Genomic DNA, 15938 nt, shown 5'->3' with positions numbered 1-15938 from the left:
CTTCATGTAGATCAAATGAGACTGGTGACTTTTCCCCCTACCCTTGATTTGTCCACATTGTAAAGCCACATGCAGTTTGGCACAATTCAACATATTTGGTAGTCTTATGTTAAATGGTCAACTTTGCATTTACAAAGGTTTCTAGCTTAGTTGGTTGAGGTAATATCTTTTATTGGACCAATTTCTGTTAGTGAGAGAGACAAGCTTTCGAACTTACACAGAGCTCTTCTTCAGATTTAAGAGCTCTGTGTAAGCTTGAAAGCTGCCTCTGTCACCAACAGAAGATGGTCCAATAAAAGATATTATCTCACCCACCTTCTCTCTCTAATATCTTGGGACCAATAAAGCTGCAACAACATTGCAAACCACAAATTTAGTACTTTTTTAGACACGTGTATTACAGTTCCTTGCTGACAGCAGATGGAGACAGATCACTTGAAGTTTAGAGTTATGATCTTGTTCTTTATCAAAGGACCTTTTCTTGTCCCAATCAGTGCAAAGTGGATTTAAACTGTGGAGAAGGGAGTTCTCTGCTGGTGGAGATAGTTCTACCGCCTTCTGCACCGGGGCATAAAGAGAGAGAGTGGACATGTCAGGGGCATAAGATCTGTGAGGGAGTTGTTCCCCTCTGCTTTAACTGAGGATGCCTCTGGGTCTGGGTGGCTGAGGACTAGGGGGCCACTGGTGGCTCCTTATCTCCCCCCCACCCACCCTTTTCCCACCTTCTAGACCTGGGAAGGATGGAGAAACTGCCCCTCAAAATTGTTACTGATAACCCATGATTTTCCTGGATTTATTTGCTTGTGGCTTAACCAGAATTTGGTGGTAGTGATTTCCTAGCAATGCAGATGACTGACATGCTGACCACTGAATCAGGAAATTGATTTATTTGAACAGCTTTACTCCTGGTACTTGCTTCCCCCCTTCAGTCTCCCCCGCCTTGCCAGTTGATGTATACTGTTGTAGTTGCTTTTTTCCAACTGGACTCTGACTACCTAGTCTAGAATGCAGTTGCAACAGGACAAACTTTATTATTCCTGCTTCAATGTCCTTGATGGATCACTTCTTTCACTCGTTAAAGGTCCTGAGGCATGGCATTTTCTATATGAGCTACCCATCCCTAAAGGCTTGTATCTGTTGCTACTTGTATGTCAGTGTGGGGAATCAGGGACATTTCTTTTTTGATATTTTAGAAATGAGCCACCACCTAGGGAAGGTATGATTTGTGTTGACATCCTCAGGAAAAATGTCAGTGTTGCAGAAGATTCATTGTATGAATCTGTGCCTGATGATGACTTCAAGACTTGCTTCCCTACACCCCCATGATTACAAATAGTTCTGTACTGAGTCTAGATGGGATCCAACAGGAAACTGACTCTAACTCTGCAGTTGTGGATCATGTTTTCTATTATGAAGACTCTTCCTATGTGTTTATTAAAGAGTGCCCCAGAAAAATCAAGCTCTAATTTGGAGTGAGGTTGTCCTTTGTATATTAATCTATTATGTGGCTGCTAGGAGTGCTTTTCCTGTGTTTTCTTGTGTTTGTGTGAGAGTCTGGCTCTGTCAGTTGGGTGTTTGTTCTTCTGTGGGAGTCAGAAAATATCCGAGGACTATGAGAGGGCACTAGGCATTTTGGTATAAAGAGACGTGTTCCAGAGGGATGTTCAAGTCTTTTGTCTCTCTTTGTGGGCAGGAAAGAACTATAGCCCAGAGATCAGAACTGCTGTAGACAGAAGAGAGTATTTGCCATCATTAACTCAATGGGTAAATTTTAATATACATGTTAATTAAGTTCTTCTGGTTTTAGCTTTGCTCAAGAATTCCCCCCCCCCAAACTCACGCATTTAGCAGCTTAAGCAATACATTTGACGTTTTGTTTTAAAATCCTTTACTTTTCTCAGCGTAATCCCTCCATTTTGTATTATTTTTAGTGGCTCCAATAAAAGCTCTGTGCAGTCAGCGTTTTGATGATTGGAAAGATAAATTTGGACCTATAGGGCTCAGCTGTAAAGAACTGACAGGAGATACAGTGATGGATGATTTATTTGAAATACAGCATGCTCACATTATTATGACCACACCAGTAGGTTTCATATATAACTTGCTATTTGTTTTATTGATCTTTTTCTAAACCAAAAATCTGAAGAAAAATGTATTATAGAAATAATTTGCTGCATGTAGTCTAGCTAATGTATGTATGCTTCCGGGGCTTCCCCTTGTTTTATAGAGATTGGAAACTTTCAGTATAATTGTAAGGTCATTTTACTTGCCTGTATACTGCCATGCATACTTTTAGTGCGATATTTGTCCTGGGGGAATTCTGTGCCACTGCGCACATGCAAAATTTATGACCCCCACAGATTTCTTTGTTTCCCCGCAGAAAAATGACTTTCTGATAGGGAAGCAAAGGGAAGCCACAAAAGCGGTCATGCAACTCTCCCCAGCAGTATGTTTCGGGTGCCCAGGGCAGCCGGCAGAGAGATAAATCACTATGAGGCAGGACAGGGGAAGACCTGGATGGTGGCTCCTACCCTGTGCCAGGCTCAGTTGCTAGTCCGGGCTGGGCTGGGGAAGATAGGACTTCCTCTTCCCTTGCATGGCATCCGGGGCCGGGTCAGACTCACCCCCAGATTTATCCCCTGGCTGCAGGAAGCTCTGCAAACTCCCCCTCCTACTTTGTGCAACCATCGCTCCTCAGCTGCAGGGGGAGGAATCCCTGTACAGGTAGCTGCTCACCCATCCGCCCAACCCCCATGCAGCCAGAACCCCTCAGACCCAGACCCTCCCACTGAGCCTCACCCACTGCACTCAGAACCCTCCTCCCCCGATTAGCCTCACTCCCCCTGCACCTGGACCACCACGACGAGCCATCTGCACCCACCCCACTGAGCCCCAACCAGTTGCACCTGGATCCCCACTCCACTGAGTCCCACTCCCCCATCATCTGCCCCCCCACTGAGACCCATCCAGACCCCAACCATCTTCTCCTCGACCCCCTGCAGAGTCCAATTACCATTGCACCCAAAAAAAACCAACAAGCCCCGATGAATCCAGATCCCCTCCACACCCAGATTCCCCACTGAGTTTCCCGCACCCAGAACCCTCTCAACCCACACCTGGATCCCCCCCACACTAAGCCTCTCCACACTTGAATCCTGCCTTGCTGAGCCTGCCTGCCCACAACTGGTGCACCTGGCATGGAGGGGCAGGGCCCTGGGGTGTTTCTGGGGCAGGCCTGGTCCTTGCATTGTGTCAAGGTTGCGTGCAGCCTCACTGCTGAGTCCGTGTCTGGGTGGGGGGGTGCTGCACAGTGATTTCCAACCTCTGTGCAGCCAGTGGCCTGTGCTCCCCAATGACATGCTAGAGTCTCCACATTTATTTGACAAATAAAATTTGCCGAATTTTAAAATATTATGCATAGAATTTTAATGTTTTGATGCAGAATGCCCTCAGGAGTACAATATAAACAATAATTAGTAATAAAATAATAATGTGTCAAATGCAAAATATATAGCATTAGCTCATCAGAACTTTACTTTTTTTTTTATCATCATAAAAATTTGGTCGTGTTTAAGGTCTGTCTCTGCTACTACTTCTGGAATCTGTTTTTCATTGTTTCTTCTGCCTCTTCTTCCCCCCACTCCTCCCCACCGCAGGAAAAATGGGATAGCATGACTAGAAAATGGAGAGACAACTCTTTAGTCCAACTGGTACGACTGTTCCTCATTGACGAGGTAGTGATTTTTATAGTCTGTTTGTACATGAAGAAAAAGAAAACTTTTAGGAAATATAACAATGTTATATATTTATTTTAACATATTTGTGGGTTAGAATGCAAAAAGTAAGCAATGTTATTTCACAGATTTCTTTAATTATTTTAATAGGTACATGTTGTGAAAGATGAAAGCCGTGGTGCAACACTTGAGGTTGTAGTCAGTCGGATGAAGACTATACAGTCTTCTCTTTCACGTATCTCAGAGAATCCTGACATGCTTACTCCCATGAGATTTGTGGCTGTTTCTGCAACAATCCCAAATGCTGAGGATGTAAGAGTTATAGTTTTAATTACTTTTTTAAAAATATGTATTTGTTTCTTTGAGATCAGTTGTAAAAGCAGTAGTTCTTTAGACTATTCACTTCATTTGAGAATCCTGAGGAACTTCATTTGAGAAACTTAAATAAAGAAAAGTGAGTAAAGCTGTAAAATCAGCTTGACATGAATTTTAAAGTAAAGTTGTCATTTCTGGGCTGTCAGCTGAATGCTGCTGTCTTGATGAACGCAGATACAACTTTTGGCCCCAAGAATATGGAAATATCAACCAAAAATTGATCAAGTACTGAAGTTTTATATTTTTAATTAAAATTTTAAGGATGCTAACACAAGTCACACAAGCCTGGGGACAGATTTTGACTTCAATAGTACCAGTGTAATTTGGAACAGAATTTGGTCTGCTCATTAGTGAAGAAATTATTTTCAAGTGAATTCATTAGTTTAGACACGACAAAAAGGACTTAACATGTAAACTCTCTTTGTCAATGTCATAGGGCATATGGGGCAGTAAAAATAGTTGCTTCCCAGTTCTTTATTCTGTATGTGCTGTAGTTTGAAGAGAGCATGTATAATAACAGAGGCATTATTTTCAAGCATCATTTTAACTTGCTTCCTTGTTCTTTAAAGATTGCAGAATGGCTTTCAGATGGTATGAGACCTGCTGTATGTCTGAAAATAGATGAAAGTCATCGACCTGTGAAGCTTCGCAAAATAGTTCTTGGATTTCCCTGCACTAGCAACCAAACAGAATTCAAATTTGACTTAACTCTTAACTACAAAATAGCTAGTGTTATACAAACATACTCTGAACAAAAACCAACCCTTGTGGTATAATACGTTTTTCTCTTAATGCTTTTGAAATTCTTGGTTTTCTTCTTAGTACAATTAATACAAAAAAGGTATTTTCTTACTTATAGTTTTGTGCCACAAGAAAAGGAGTACAGCAGGCTGCTTCAGTTCTTGCAAAAGATGCTAAATTTATTATGACTGTGGAACAGAAACAAAGGTATATTTATATTTCTTGTAGTTTCTAACCATAGAAATGTAGGGCTGGAAGGGAATTCGATAAGTCATCTAGTCCAGTCCTTACACTGTGGCAGGGCTAACTATTATCTAGACCATCCCTGATAGGTGTTTGTCTAACCTGTTCCTAAAAACATCCAGAAACAAAGATTCCACGCCCTCCCTAGATAATTTAGTTCAGTGCTAAACTACACTTATAGTTTAGCAAGTTTTTCCTAATGTCTGTCTTAAATCTTCCTTGCTGCAATTTACGCCCATTATTTATTTTCCTGTCCTCTGTGGATATAGAGAACAATATATCACCGCCTTCTTCATAATAACCTTTTACATACATGAAGACTATTAGGACCTTAGTCAGTCTTCTCCAGACTAAACAAACCCATTTTTTTCAATTTGTCCTCATAGGTCATGTTTTCTATATCTTTAATAATTTTTGTTGCTTTACTCTGGACTTTCTCCAATTTGTCCACACCTTTCCTGAAGTATGGTGCCCAGAAATGGACAGAGGACTCCAGCTGAGGCCTTATCAGAGCTGAGTAGAGTGGAAAAATTACTTCTTGTCTTGCTTACACTACTCCTGATAGTACATCTGTAACAAAGTGTTTGGCAGCAGCAGCTGTACCACAATTCTGATTGCTGGATCTCCAATTATATCACCCTGGAGTAAACCTGAGGGCCAAATATTTGCCTAATTGATAAACTGGGATGGGCTGAGGAGAGCCCCAAAGGCTAATTATCTTAGCCCAGTAGGTAGAAAAGGTACAGGCAGGAAATGCTCAGAGAAGAAGAAAGAGACTGGTAGGCTTTTGAGAGCCAGAGCCAGAAGAGATCTCTCAAGGGGCATATATCTTCTGTCTCCCCTCCTTGGCTCAGTGAGTTAAGGGCTGTATGCTTGTAAATATAGAGCTGCACACATTTGTAAAGGTGATAGGGAGAACACTAAATAAATTGCACAAGTTGTTTGAACAGAATGTCTCTGAGCAGTTTGCATCTACAGAAAAGAAAGGAGCAGGATGCTACCCTATCATAACATCCCAGAATGATGTTTGCTCATTTTTTGCAACAGTATTACATTGTTGACTCATATTTACTTGGTGATCCATTATAGCCGACAGATCTTTTTCTGCAGTACTCCTTCCTAGGCAGTCATTTCCCATTTTGTATTTGTGCAACTGATTATTCCTTTCTAAGTGGAGTACTTTGCATTTGTCTTTATTGAATTTCATCCTATTTATTTCAGACTTTTTCTCCAGTTTGTCAAGATTATTTTGAATTCTAGTCCTGTTCTCCAAAGCACTTGCAACCCCTCCCAGCTTGGTATCATCCACAGACTTTGTAAGTGGACTGTCTATGCCATTCTCCAATCCATTTATGAAGATACTGAATAGAACGGGACTCCGGACAGATCCCTTTAGGACCCCACTCTATATGCTCTTCCAGGCTTGACTGTGAACGATTGATAACTACTCTGAGTACAGTTTTCCAACCAGTTGTGCAGGTTGGAAGTAGTAGGTTCATCTAGGCTATAGTTTCCTAGTTTGCTTATGAGAAGATCATGTGAGATAGAATCAAAAGCCTTACTAAAGTCAAGGTATATCATATGTTCTGCTTTCCCCCCTTCCACAAGGCTTGTTGCCCTATTAAAGGATATTCATAGAATAGAATCATAGAATATCAGAGTTGGAAGGGACCTCAAGAGGTCATCTAGTCCAACCCCCTGCTCAAAGCAGGACCAATTCCCAGCTAAATCATCCCAGCCAGGGCTTTGTCAAGCCGGGCCTTAAAAACCTCCAAGGAAGGAGACTCCACCACCTCCCTAGGTAACGCATTCCAGTGTTTCACCACCCTCCTAGTGAAATAGTTTTTCCTGATATCCAACCTGGACCTCCCCCACTGCAACTTGAGACCATTGCTCCTTGTTCTGTCATCTGCCACCACTGAGAACAGCCGAGCTCCATCCTCTTTGGAACCCCCCTTCAGGTAGTTGAAGGCTGCTATCAAATCCCCCCTCATTCTTCTCTTCTGGAGACTAAACAATCCCAGTTCCCTCAGCCTCTCCTCATAAGTCATGTGCTCCAGACCCCTAATCATTTTTGTTGCCCTCCGCTGGACTCTTTCCAATTTTTCCACATCCTTCTTGTAGTGTGCGGCCCAAAACTGGACACAGTATTCCAGATGAGGCCTCACCAATGTCGAGTAAAGGGGAACGATCACGTCCCTCGATCTGCTGGCAATGCCCCTACTTATACAGCCCAAAATGCCGTTAGCCTTCTTGGCAACAAGAGCACACTGTTGACTCATATCCAGCTTCTCGTCCACTGTGACCCCTAGGTCCTTTTCTGCAGAACTGCTACCTAGCCATTCGGTCCCTAGTCTGTAGCAGTGCATGGGATTCTTCCATCCTAAGTGCAGGACTCTGCACTTGTCCTTGTTGAACCTCATCAGGTTTTTTTCGGCCCAATCTTCTAATTTGTCTAGGTCCCTCTGTATCCGATCCCTACCCTCTAGTGTATCTACCACGCCTCCTAGTTTAGTGTCATCTGCAAACTTGCTGAGAGTGCAGTCCACACCATCCTCCAGGTCATTAATAAAGATATTAAACAAAACCGGCCCCAGGACCGACCCTTGGGGCACTCCGCTTGAAACCGGCTGCCAACTAGACATGGAGCCATTGATCACTACCCGTTGAGCCCGACGATCTAGCCAGCTTTCTATCCACCTTACAGTCCATTCATCCAGCCCATACTTCTTTAACTTGGCGGCAAGAATACTGTGGGAGACCGTATCAAAAGCTTTGCTAAAGTCAAGGAATAACACATCCACTGCTTTCCCCTCATCCACAGAGCCAGTTATCTCATCATAGAAGGCAATTAGGTTAGTCAGGCACGACTTCCCCTTCGTGAATCCATGCTGACTGTTCCTGATCACTTTCCTCTCCTCTAAATGTTTCATAATTGATTCCTTGAGGACCTGCTCCATGATTTTTCCAGGGACTGAGGTGAGGCTGACTGGCCTGTAGTTCCCCGGATCCTCCTTCTTCCCTTTTTTAAAGATGGGCACTACATTAGCCTTTTTCCAGTCATCTGGAACCTCCCCCGATCGCCATGAGTTTTCAAAAATAATGGCTAATGGCTCTGCAATCTCACCCGCCAACTCCTTTAGCACCCTCGGATGCAGCGCATCCGGCCCCATGGACTTGTGCACGTCCAGTTTTTCTAAATAGTCCCGAACCACTTCTTTCTCCACAGAGGGTTGGTCACCTTCTCCCCATGCTGTACTGCCCAGTGCAGCAATCTGGGAGCTGACCTTGTGCGTGAAGACAGAGGCAAAAAAATCATTGAGTACATTAGCTTTTTCCACATCCTCGGTCACTAGGTTGCCTCCCTCATTCAGTAAGGGGCCCACACTTTCCTTGATTTTCTTCTTGTTGCTAACATACCTGAAGAAACCCTTCTTGTTACTCTTAACATCTCTTGCTAACTGCAACTCCAAGTGTGATTTGGCCTTCCTGATTTCACTCCTGCACGCCTGAGCAATATTTTTATACTCCTCCCTGGTCATTTGTCCAATCTTCCACTTCTTGTAAGCTTCTTTTTTGCGTTTAAGATCAGCAAGGATTTCACTGTTTAGCCAAGCTGGTTGCCTGCCATATTTACTATTCTTTCTACACATCGGGATGGTTTGTTCCTGCAACCTCAATAAGGATTCTTTAAAATACAGCCAGCTCTCCTGGACCCCTTTGCCCTTCATGTTATTCTCCCAGGGGATCCTGCCCATCTGTTCCCTGAGGGAGTCAAAGTCTGCTCTTCTGAAGTCCAGGGTCCGTATTCTGCTGCTCTCCTTTCTTCCTTGTGTCAGGATCCTGGTTGGTTTGACATGATTTTTCTTGACAAAGCCATGTTGACTCTTACTTACCACCTTATTATCTTCTAGGTGCTTACAAATTGATTGTTTATTTGCTCCATTATGTTTCTGTGTACCAAAGTTAAGCTGACTGGTCTATAATTCTGTTTGTCCTTATTCCCCTTTTTATAGATAGGTACTATATTTGACTTTTTCCAGCCCTCTGGGATCTCTCCCATCCTCCACAAGTTCTCAAAGATCGCTAACGGTTCAGAGATCTCTTCAGACAGTTCCTTAAGTATTCTAGGATGTATTTCATCAGGCCTTGCTAACTTGAAGACATCTAACTTGTCCAAGGCCTTGTCTACACTACAGAATTTTGTCGACACAAGTTATGCCAACGATCAAAAACCACTATAATTACATCCCTTTTGCATGTTCACACAATGCTTCTTCTGTCGGTGGAGCACATCCATAGTTGGTGCTCTAGCATTGACAGTGAGAGCAGTGTGCCATGGATAGCTATCCCACTGTGCTACTCGCCACCTTCTGCATCTAGAAGTTTTGGGAAGGCCAAGTGGATCACAGTTGAAGTTCCCTCTAAGCTGCGCGGCCACGCAGCAGGCTATCAAGGGCCGCATGGGCAGGGGAGAGGTGCCTCTCCCCTGGCCCCAGCCTGGAGTTGCAATGGCCAGAGAGAGGCGACTCTTCCCCAGCCCCAGAGCTGCCGTGGCCGGGGAGAGGCACCTCTCCCCTGGCCCCGGGCTGCTGCAGCAAGAGAGGACTGGGGGGAGTCCTCTCTCCCCGCTGCACCCCCAGGGCAGCCTGCACCCCCGGGGCAGCCTGCACCCCAAACCCTTCATCCCTTGCCCTACCCCAGAGCCTGCACCCCTCAGCTGGAGCACTCCCCCACCCCAACCCTCTACCCTAGTCCTGAGCCCCTTCCCCCACCCTGAACCCCTTATCCCTGGCCCCACCCCAGAGCCCTCACCCCCCAGCCAGCGCCCTCACCACCCCACACCCCAACCTTCTGCCCTAGCCCTGAAACCCTTCCTGCACCCCAAACCCCTCAGCCCCACCCCCACCACACATCACCTTCATATTGGTGCACATAACAAAATTGATTCTGCACATGGATGTAAAAAACTAGAGGGAACATAGTTCACAGTGCATTATGGGTATGAGCTCAATGTCCCATGATACAGTTTTTTCTGTCCCAGCATTCCATGGGTTTCTGAATGTGTTTTGTGCCATTTTTCAACGGCTACTGTTTACTGTGCGCCTGCCATGTCTGCCTGAAAGGATGGATCCTGCACTGCTCTCTACTTTTGTGGTCACTGTTATGAACACTTTGTGACTAGGCATGCTGTATACCATGAGCTGAACAGGACTCCTAGGTGCCTGACCTGCTATGTTCCTTGGAAAGAAACAACATCAGATTACTTTTGGCATTCAAATATAGCAATAGTAAAAATAAGAGCTGCTGCGCACTGTGGACTGTCACTTTTGGACTCGGGAAACAAGCATGAATCGTGGGATCGCATCGTTCTGTAGGTCTGGGATGACAAGCAGCCACTGTAGAACTTTCAGAAACAGAAAGGAATCTTCCTGGAACTGTGTGTGGAATTTGCCTTAGCACTGCGGTGCAAGGACACCCAAATGAGAACTGCCCTTTCAGTGTGGTAATTGCTGTGTGAAAGCTGGCAACTCCAGACTAGTCACTCGCAGATCAGTTTGGAGTTGGGAAATCAACCGTTGAGACTGCGTTAACGCAACTGTGCAGAGCCATTAAACTCATCCTGCTATGAAGGATTGTGACTCTTGGAAATGTGCTTGAAATACTGGGTGGCTTTGCGGCACTGGGATTCCCTAACTGCAGCGAGGTGGTAAATGGCTTGGCTATCCCAATTTTGGCCCCGGACCATCTTGCGATGGAGTACATCAATAGAAATGGGTATTTCTCTATGGTATTGCAAGTGCTTGTAGATCACTGAGGTCATTTCATTGACGTCAGGGAAGGTGCATGACACATGCATCTTCAGGACTGTACAGAAAGCTGCAAGCAGGGACTTTCTTTCCAGACCAGAAGATTCCAATAGGGGATATTGAAATGCTCATAGTGATCCTGGAACACCCAACGTACTCCTTACTACCACGTCTCATGAAGTCTTACACAGGAAACCTGGGCAGCAGCAAGGAGCGCTTCAACAATACGCTGAATGTGTGTTTGGCAGATTAAAATCTCGCAGGCCCTGCCTTTATGGCAGGTTAAACCTAAAATATTCCCATGGTCATAGCAGCTTGCTGTGTGCTGCATAGTATTTGTGAGGTTAATGGGGAAAAATTTCCCCCGGAGTGGAGTGTGGAGGCAGATTGTTTGGTGGCTGATTTTGAGCAGCCAGGTATCAGGGCTATTAGAGGGGCACAATGGGGGCACTATTCGAATCAGGGAGGCTTTAAGGCACCATTTTAACAATGAGCACTAGTAATGTGACTTTCTATAAAGCACTCTGCCATGCTTTGTTAATTTCTCACCTTGCAAGAAAATGTTGATAATTGCTTCTTGACCATGATTTGTAGTCTGCAAATGTTACAATTGCCACTGTGTATTAATTCTAGCAGCAACCATTGTGTGCAGGAGACAAATAAAGATTGATTATCTTTCAGAGGGTGTGTTTTTATTAAATATCAATTAACAACACAGAAAACACTTGGTTGAAAGGGAGATAACAGTGAAGGGCAGTCTCCTGATGTAGACTCTCATAGCTGTTTGTAACTCCAGCTGTCATTTTGGAACCCATCTGAAGGGATGTAATGAATGGGGTACTGCGACAGGCTGGGAAGATGCAAGGAATGTGTGGGAGAGGTTTGGGGGCTGCAGGGAGGGACGAGCACACATGTATTAGGCCTGCAATGTGAATAGGGACTCCAACATCTCTGTATGCACCTCCATCTCTTTTGTCAACTGCTTCTGGCCCATTAAAATTTACTCCTGACTCTCCTTCTTCTCCTGCCTCTCTCTTTTATAATTTTCATTTACTGGTTCTTTCCATGCCCTGTATTCATGTTTTTCTGCGCCTGAGGATTGGAGCACCTCTTGAAATAAAGCAGGAATATTTTGTCAGCGGAAGAAGCATTTGTAATGTGTACTGTTTTGTCGACGAAAGCTGACTTTTGTCAACCAAACTCTGTTGTGTAGACAAGGCCTTTGTAATTCTTAAATTGTTTGTTTTTTTTCCCTATTTTAGCCTCAGATCCTACCCCATTTACACTGATGTGCACTATGTTAGGTGTCCGATGTCTGCTAAACTTTTGGGTGAAAACTGAAACAAAAAAGGCATTTAACACTTAGGCTATTGCTACATTTTTTGTTATTGTCTTTCCCTCCTCGCTGAGTAATGGGCCTACCCTGTCCTTGATCTTCCTTTTGCTTCTAATGTATTTGTAAAATGTTTTCTTGTTACTCTTTATGTCCCTAACTAGTTTAATCTCTTTTTTGTGCCTTGGCCTTTCTAATGTTGTCTCTACATGCTTGCGTTGTTCTTTTTATATTCATCCTTTGTAATTTGACCTAGTTCCACTTTTTGAGTTTCAGATCATTGAAGATCTCATGGTTAAGCCACAGTGGTGTCTTCTTGTATGTTTCTTATGCATTGGGATAGTTTGCTCTTGTGCCCCTTGGCAGTTGTTTTAAAAAAGGAACTACTAACTCTCCTGAACTTTTTCCCCCTTAGACTTTCTTCCCATGGGATCTTACCTACCAATTCTCCGAGTTTGCCAAAATCTGCCTTTTTTAAGTCCATTATCTTTATTCTTCTGTTTTCCCGCCTTCCATTTCTTAGAATCATGAACTCTATCTTTTCTTGATCACTTTCACCCAAGCTGCCTTCTGACTTCAAATTCTAAACCAGTTCCTCCCTGTTTGTCAGAATCAAATCTAGAGTAGCCTCGCCCCAGTCACTTTCTCTACATTCTGTAATAAAAAGTTGTCTCCAGTGCATTCCAAAGCTTGTTGAATAATCTGTGTCCTGCTGCATTATTTTCCCTACAGATGTCTGGGTAGATGAAGTCTCCAATCACCATCAAGTTCTGTGCTTTGGATGATTTTGTTAGTTTTTAAAAAAGCTTCATCCACCTCTTCTTCCTGGTTAGGTAGTCTATTATAGTTCCCCACTATGACATCACACTTGTTTTTTTTTAACCCGTTTTATCCTTATCCAGAGACTTTCAACAGGTCTGCCTCCCACTCCTACCTCAGCCTCAGTGCAAGTGTATACACTTTTGATATACAACACCTCCTCCCTTTTTTCCCTGCTTGTCCTTCCTGAACACATTGAAACCTTGTTTTCCAATATTCCAGTCATGTGAATTATCCCACCAAGTCTTTGTGATGCCAGTTATGTCATAATTGTGATTATTCACTAGTATTTCTAGGTTTTCCTGTTTATTCTCCATACTTCTTATGTTAGTATTCAGACATCTAGAAGGGAAATCTAATGAACATCTTATATTCCTTCTTGTCTGTCCTTTGTCCCTGCTATAATAAAAGCATACGTGTATTCTAGCCATTCTATGGGCCATGTGAAGAGGGTTGGTGGGTTCAATACAATTTCTAGTAGAGAGGTATCTATATCTCAAAATCATTATTGCGGTTGGCCCCCTTGCTGGGAAATTTCACTAGTGGCCAGGGACTGAATGGACCATGCAGACTGGAATGTGGAATTTCTCGCCACTAGAATGCTCTCTACAGAATAGGGTTGAGATACATTTATAGGACTGTGTAATCCAACTTGCATTTCTGTTGACTGAGCTATACTTATTTCCTCTAAATAAAGGAATCTCTTCTTGAAGGATGTCTTTTGGGTACTTTTCATGAACATTAAATGCATTTAATATTTTAAATTACCTGTTTTTTGAAGAATAAAAACATTAATTTCCAGTGAGGCTGCAAAGACTTACACATATGAATAGTCCCACTGGATATGGTTTTGTTGAACTACTCACAGATACACGTGTCTAATTTAAGATACTCTTAAGTCTTTGCAGGATCAAGTCCTTAGTAAACACAGTCCTAACTTCTGTTAGTGATTATTTATTTCACCAGGTAGTTATATCAAAGCTACATTTTCATTTGTACAACTCCTGGTAGGAATAATAGGAGCTGTGTGTCTTGTTCAATCCCAAATGCATTTATTAGAGCCCAATTCAAGAAGGATGCTTAAGAACAAGTTTAATTCCCATTTTAAATCAATGGGATTTAAGCATATGCTTAAGTGTTTTCTGTAAAATTGATGGACATTTGCACATACTTAAGTACTTTCCTGAATTGAGGCCTACATGTATATTTTACTTACATTAAAGTTTATTTGAAGGCTATTTTTTTTAAAAAACAGATTTCAAATGGATCTTGAGATAATAATTATGATACAATTCCGTGTTCAGAATTTCAGACACTATTAAACAACTATTAGTAGCCCTCTTCTATATTAATGTCTGTTTGAGAAGTTCTTGAAACTCTTTGAGCCCAGTCATTATTATTACTATTTATTATAATTAATCAGTCAAAACTCTCATTGAAATCAGAGTAGTTTGAAGAAGTGAATAGAAACTTTGCTTGAGAAAGTACTGCAAGATTATGTCCATAAATGTTTCTTTCCCAAGTCCAAATTCATCAATATTCAAAGAATATTGACATGAATAGCCCAACAGTCATGAACAGGCTTACAATGCACACAATATTTTTACTGTGGGAAAATAATCAGATCCAAATTCTTCAATACTTATTCAGGGCCATATGCACCTCTTCACTTATGTTGATGTAGTGGAGAGAAACCTGCACAAAGTAAGTGAGATGCAAAAGAAGAGTCGCTCTTTAGCATTCTCTTTCTTTCCCCAAACCTATGGAAGCTATATTAGAGAACTACTATGATGTTGGGACTCATAGTGAACTCTCATGAGGTTGGTCAGGAGGGGGTCTGATCTGGTGGAGCTGATCGGTAATGCCACTCATTGTGGCATGCTCTCCTACCAGATTGGTGGAAACATTCCTTATAAATCTGTAGTCACTTTAATGCCACCCATTAGAAGACCCATAAACTCATGTTGCTGCTGAGGGTGATTGTCTTACAAAAGGGAGGAATCCGTGAATGAGGGAAAGTAGCCTCAAAGAACAGTGTGAAGGGGCAGTTGCTTGTGAGTGGATCCTTGGCAGATATGCAGTTTGGAGGTTACTCTCCATGTTTTCACCACGGCTCACTTCATAGAGTTTCTGGCACTCACGGTCTTCCTCTTGTAGATTTTACCGTGGAAGGATGCAATAATGAAATTTAGGTTTTGCCTATAAGGAGGGTTATCGTGTGGCAACCTGGGGTGTAAATGTACAGTGCCTGCTGTGAACTAAATTGTATGTGGATCTGTTGCTGTGCACTAAAACTCCCATAGTGCTCTTTGACTTACTGCTGTTTGACTCAGCAGTAAGTGAAAGTGCTCTACAGAACTTTCAGTATGTGGTAGCAGGGTCCACACGGTCAGTTAGTGCATGAAATGCTGAAGTGCTGTAGATTTACAACCCAGGTTCCTGAATATTAATTCTCTAACTAAACATACAGACATTACTCAAACAATGGGAGATTTGCCTGAGTTTGGATTACAGGATTTAGTCGTCTAAAAACAAACAGATTTTAGTTTCAAGTATCCAAAAGGTAATTATAAGTGAGAAAATTATTTAAAAATTATGCCATATAAGTTGACTTTTTAGTATTCTAAAATGTAGATATGAAATAGGACTGTATTGAAAAACACAAGGATGTGACAGAAATAGGGACAAATGAATTTAAACAGAAGAATAAATCTTATAACTCTTAATGAGTGTAACTGCTGGAATCAAAGTTTAATGTCATTATGCAGAGTTCTTCATAGGATATCATTGTGCCTTTTTTAAAACACGTTGGTATGTCTTCATATTGTATTTAAATTAGTAAAAATGCTTTATAATTTTGGGTTTAAAAAGTACTTATTGTTT

The 15938-nt window shown here is 42.5% G+C and overlaps 1 protein-coding gene across 1 annotated transcript in view; it reads left to right on the top strand.

The window, feature by feature from the left end:
- HFM1 (helicase for meiosis 1) overlaps nt 1-15938 on the top strand; it is a 98793-nt gene that overhangs the window by 29928 nt on the left and 52927 nt on the right. Inside the window, exons 9-13 of the mRNA XM_065554242.1 lie at nt 1932-2083; nt 3657-3734; nt 3885-4046; nt 4679-4879; nt 4969-5057. Coding sequence (XP_065410314.1) covers nt 1932-2083; nt 3657-3734; nt 3885-4046; nt 4679-4879; nt 4969-5057 — 682 coding nt within the window. The remainder of the gene's footprint in view (nt 1-1931; nt 2084-3656; nt 3735-3884; nt 4047-4678; nt 4880-4968; nt 5058-15938) is intronic.

The sequence above is a fragment of the Chrysemys picta genome, chromosome 8 (assembly GCF_011386835.1).
Source record: "Chrysemys picta bellii isolate R12L10 chromosome 8, ASM1138683v2, whole genome shotgun sequence".
NCBI classification, from domain to species: Eukaryota; Metazoa; Chordata; order Testudines; family Emydidae; genus Chrysemys; species Chrysemys picta.
Note: the sequence above shows the minus strand (reverse complement) of the source record. Positions and strands in the feature narration are given on the sequence as shown.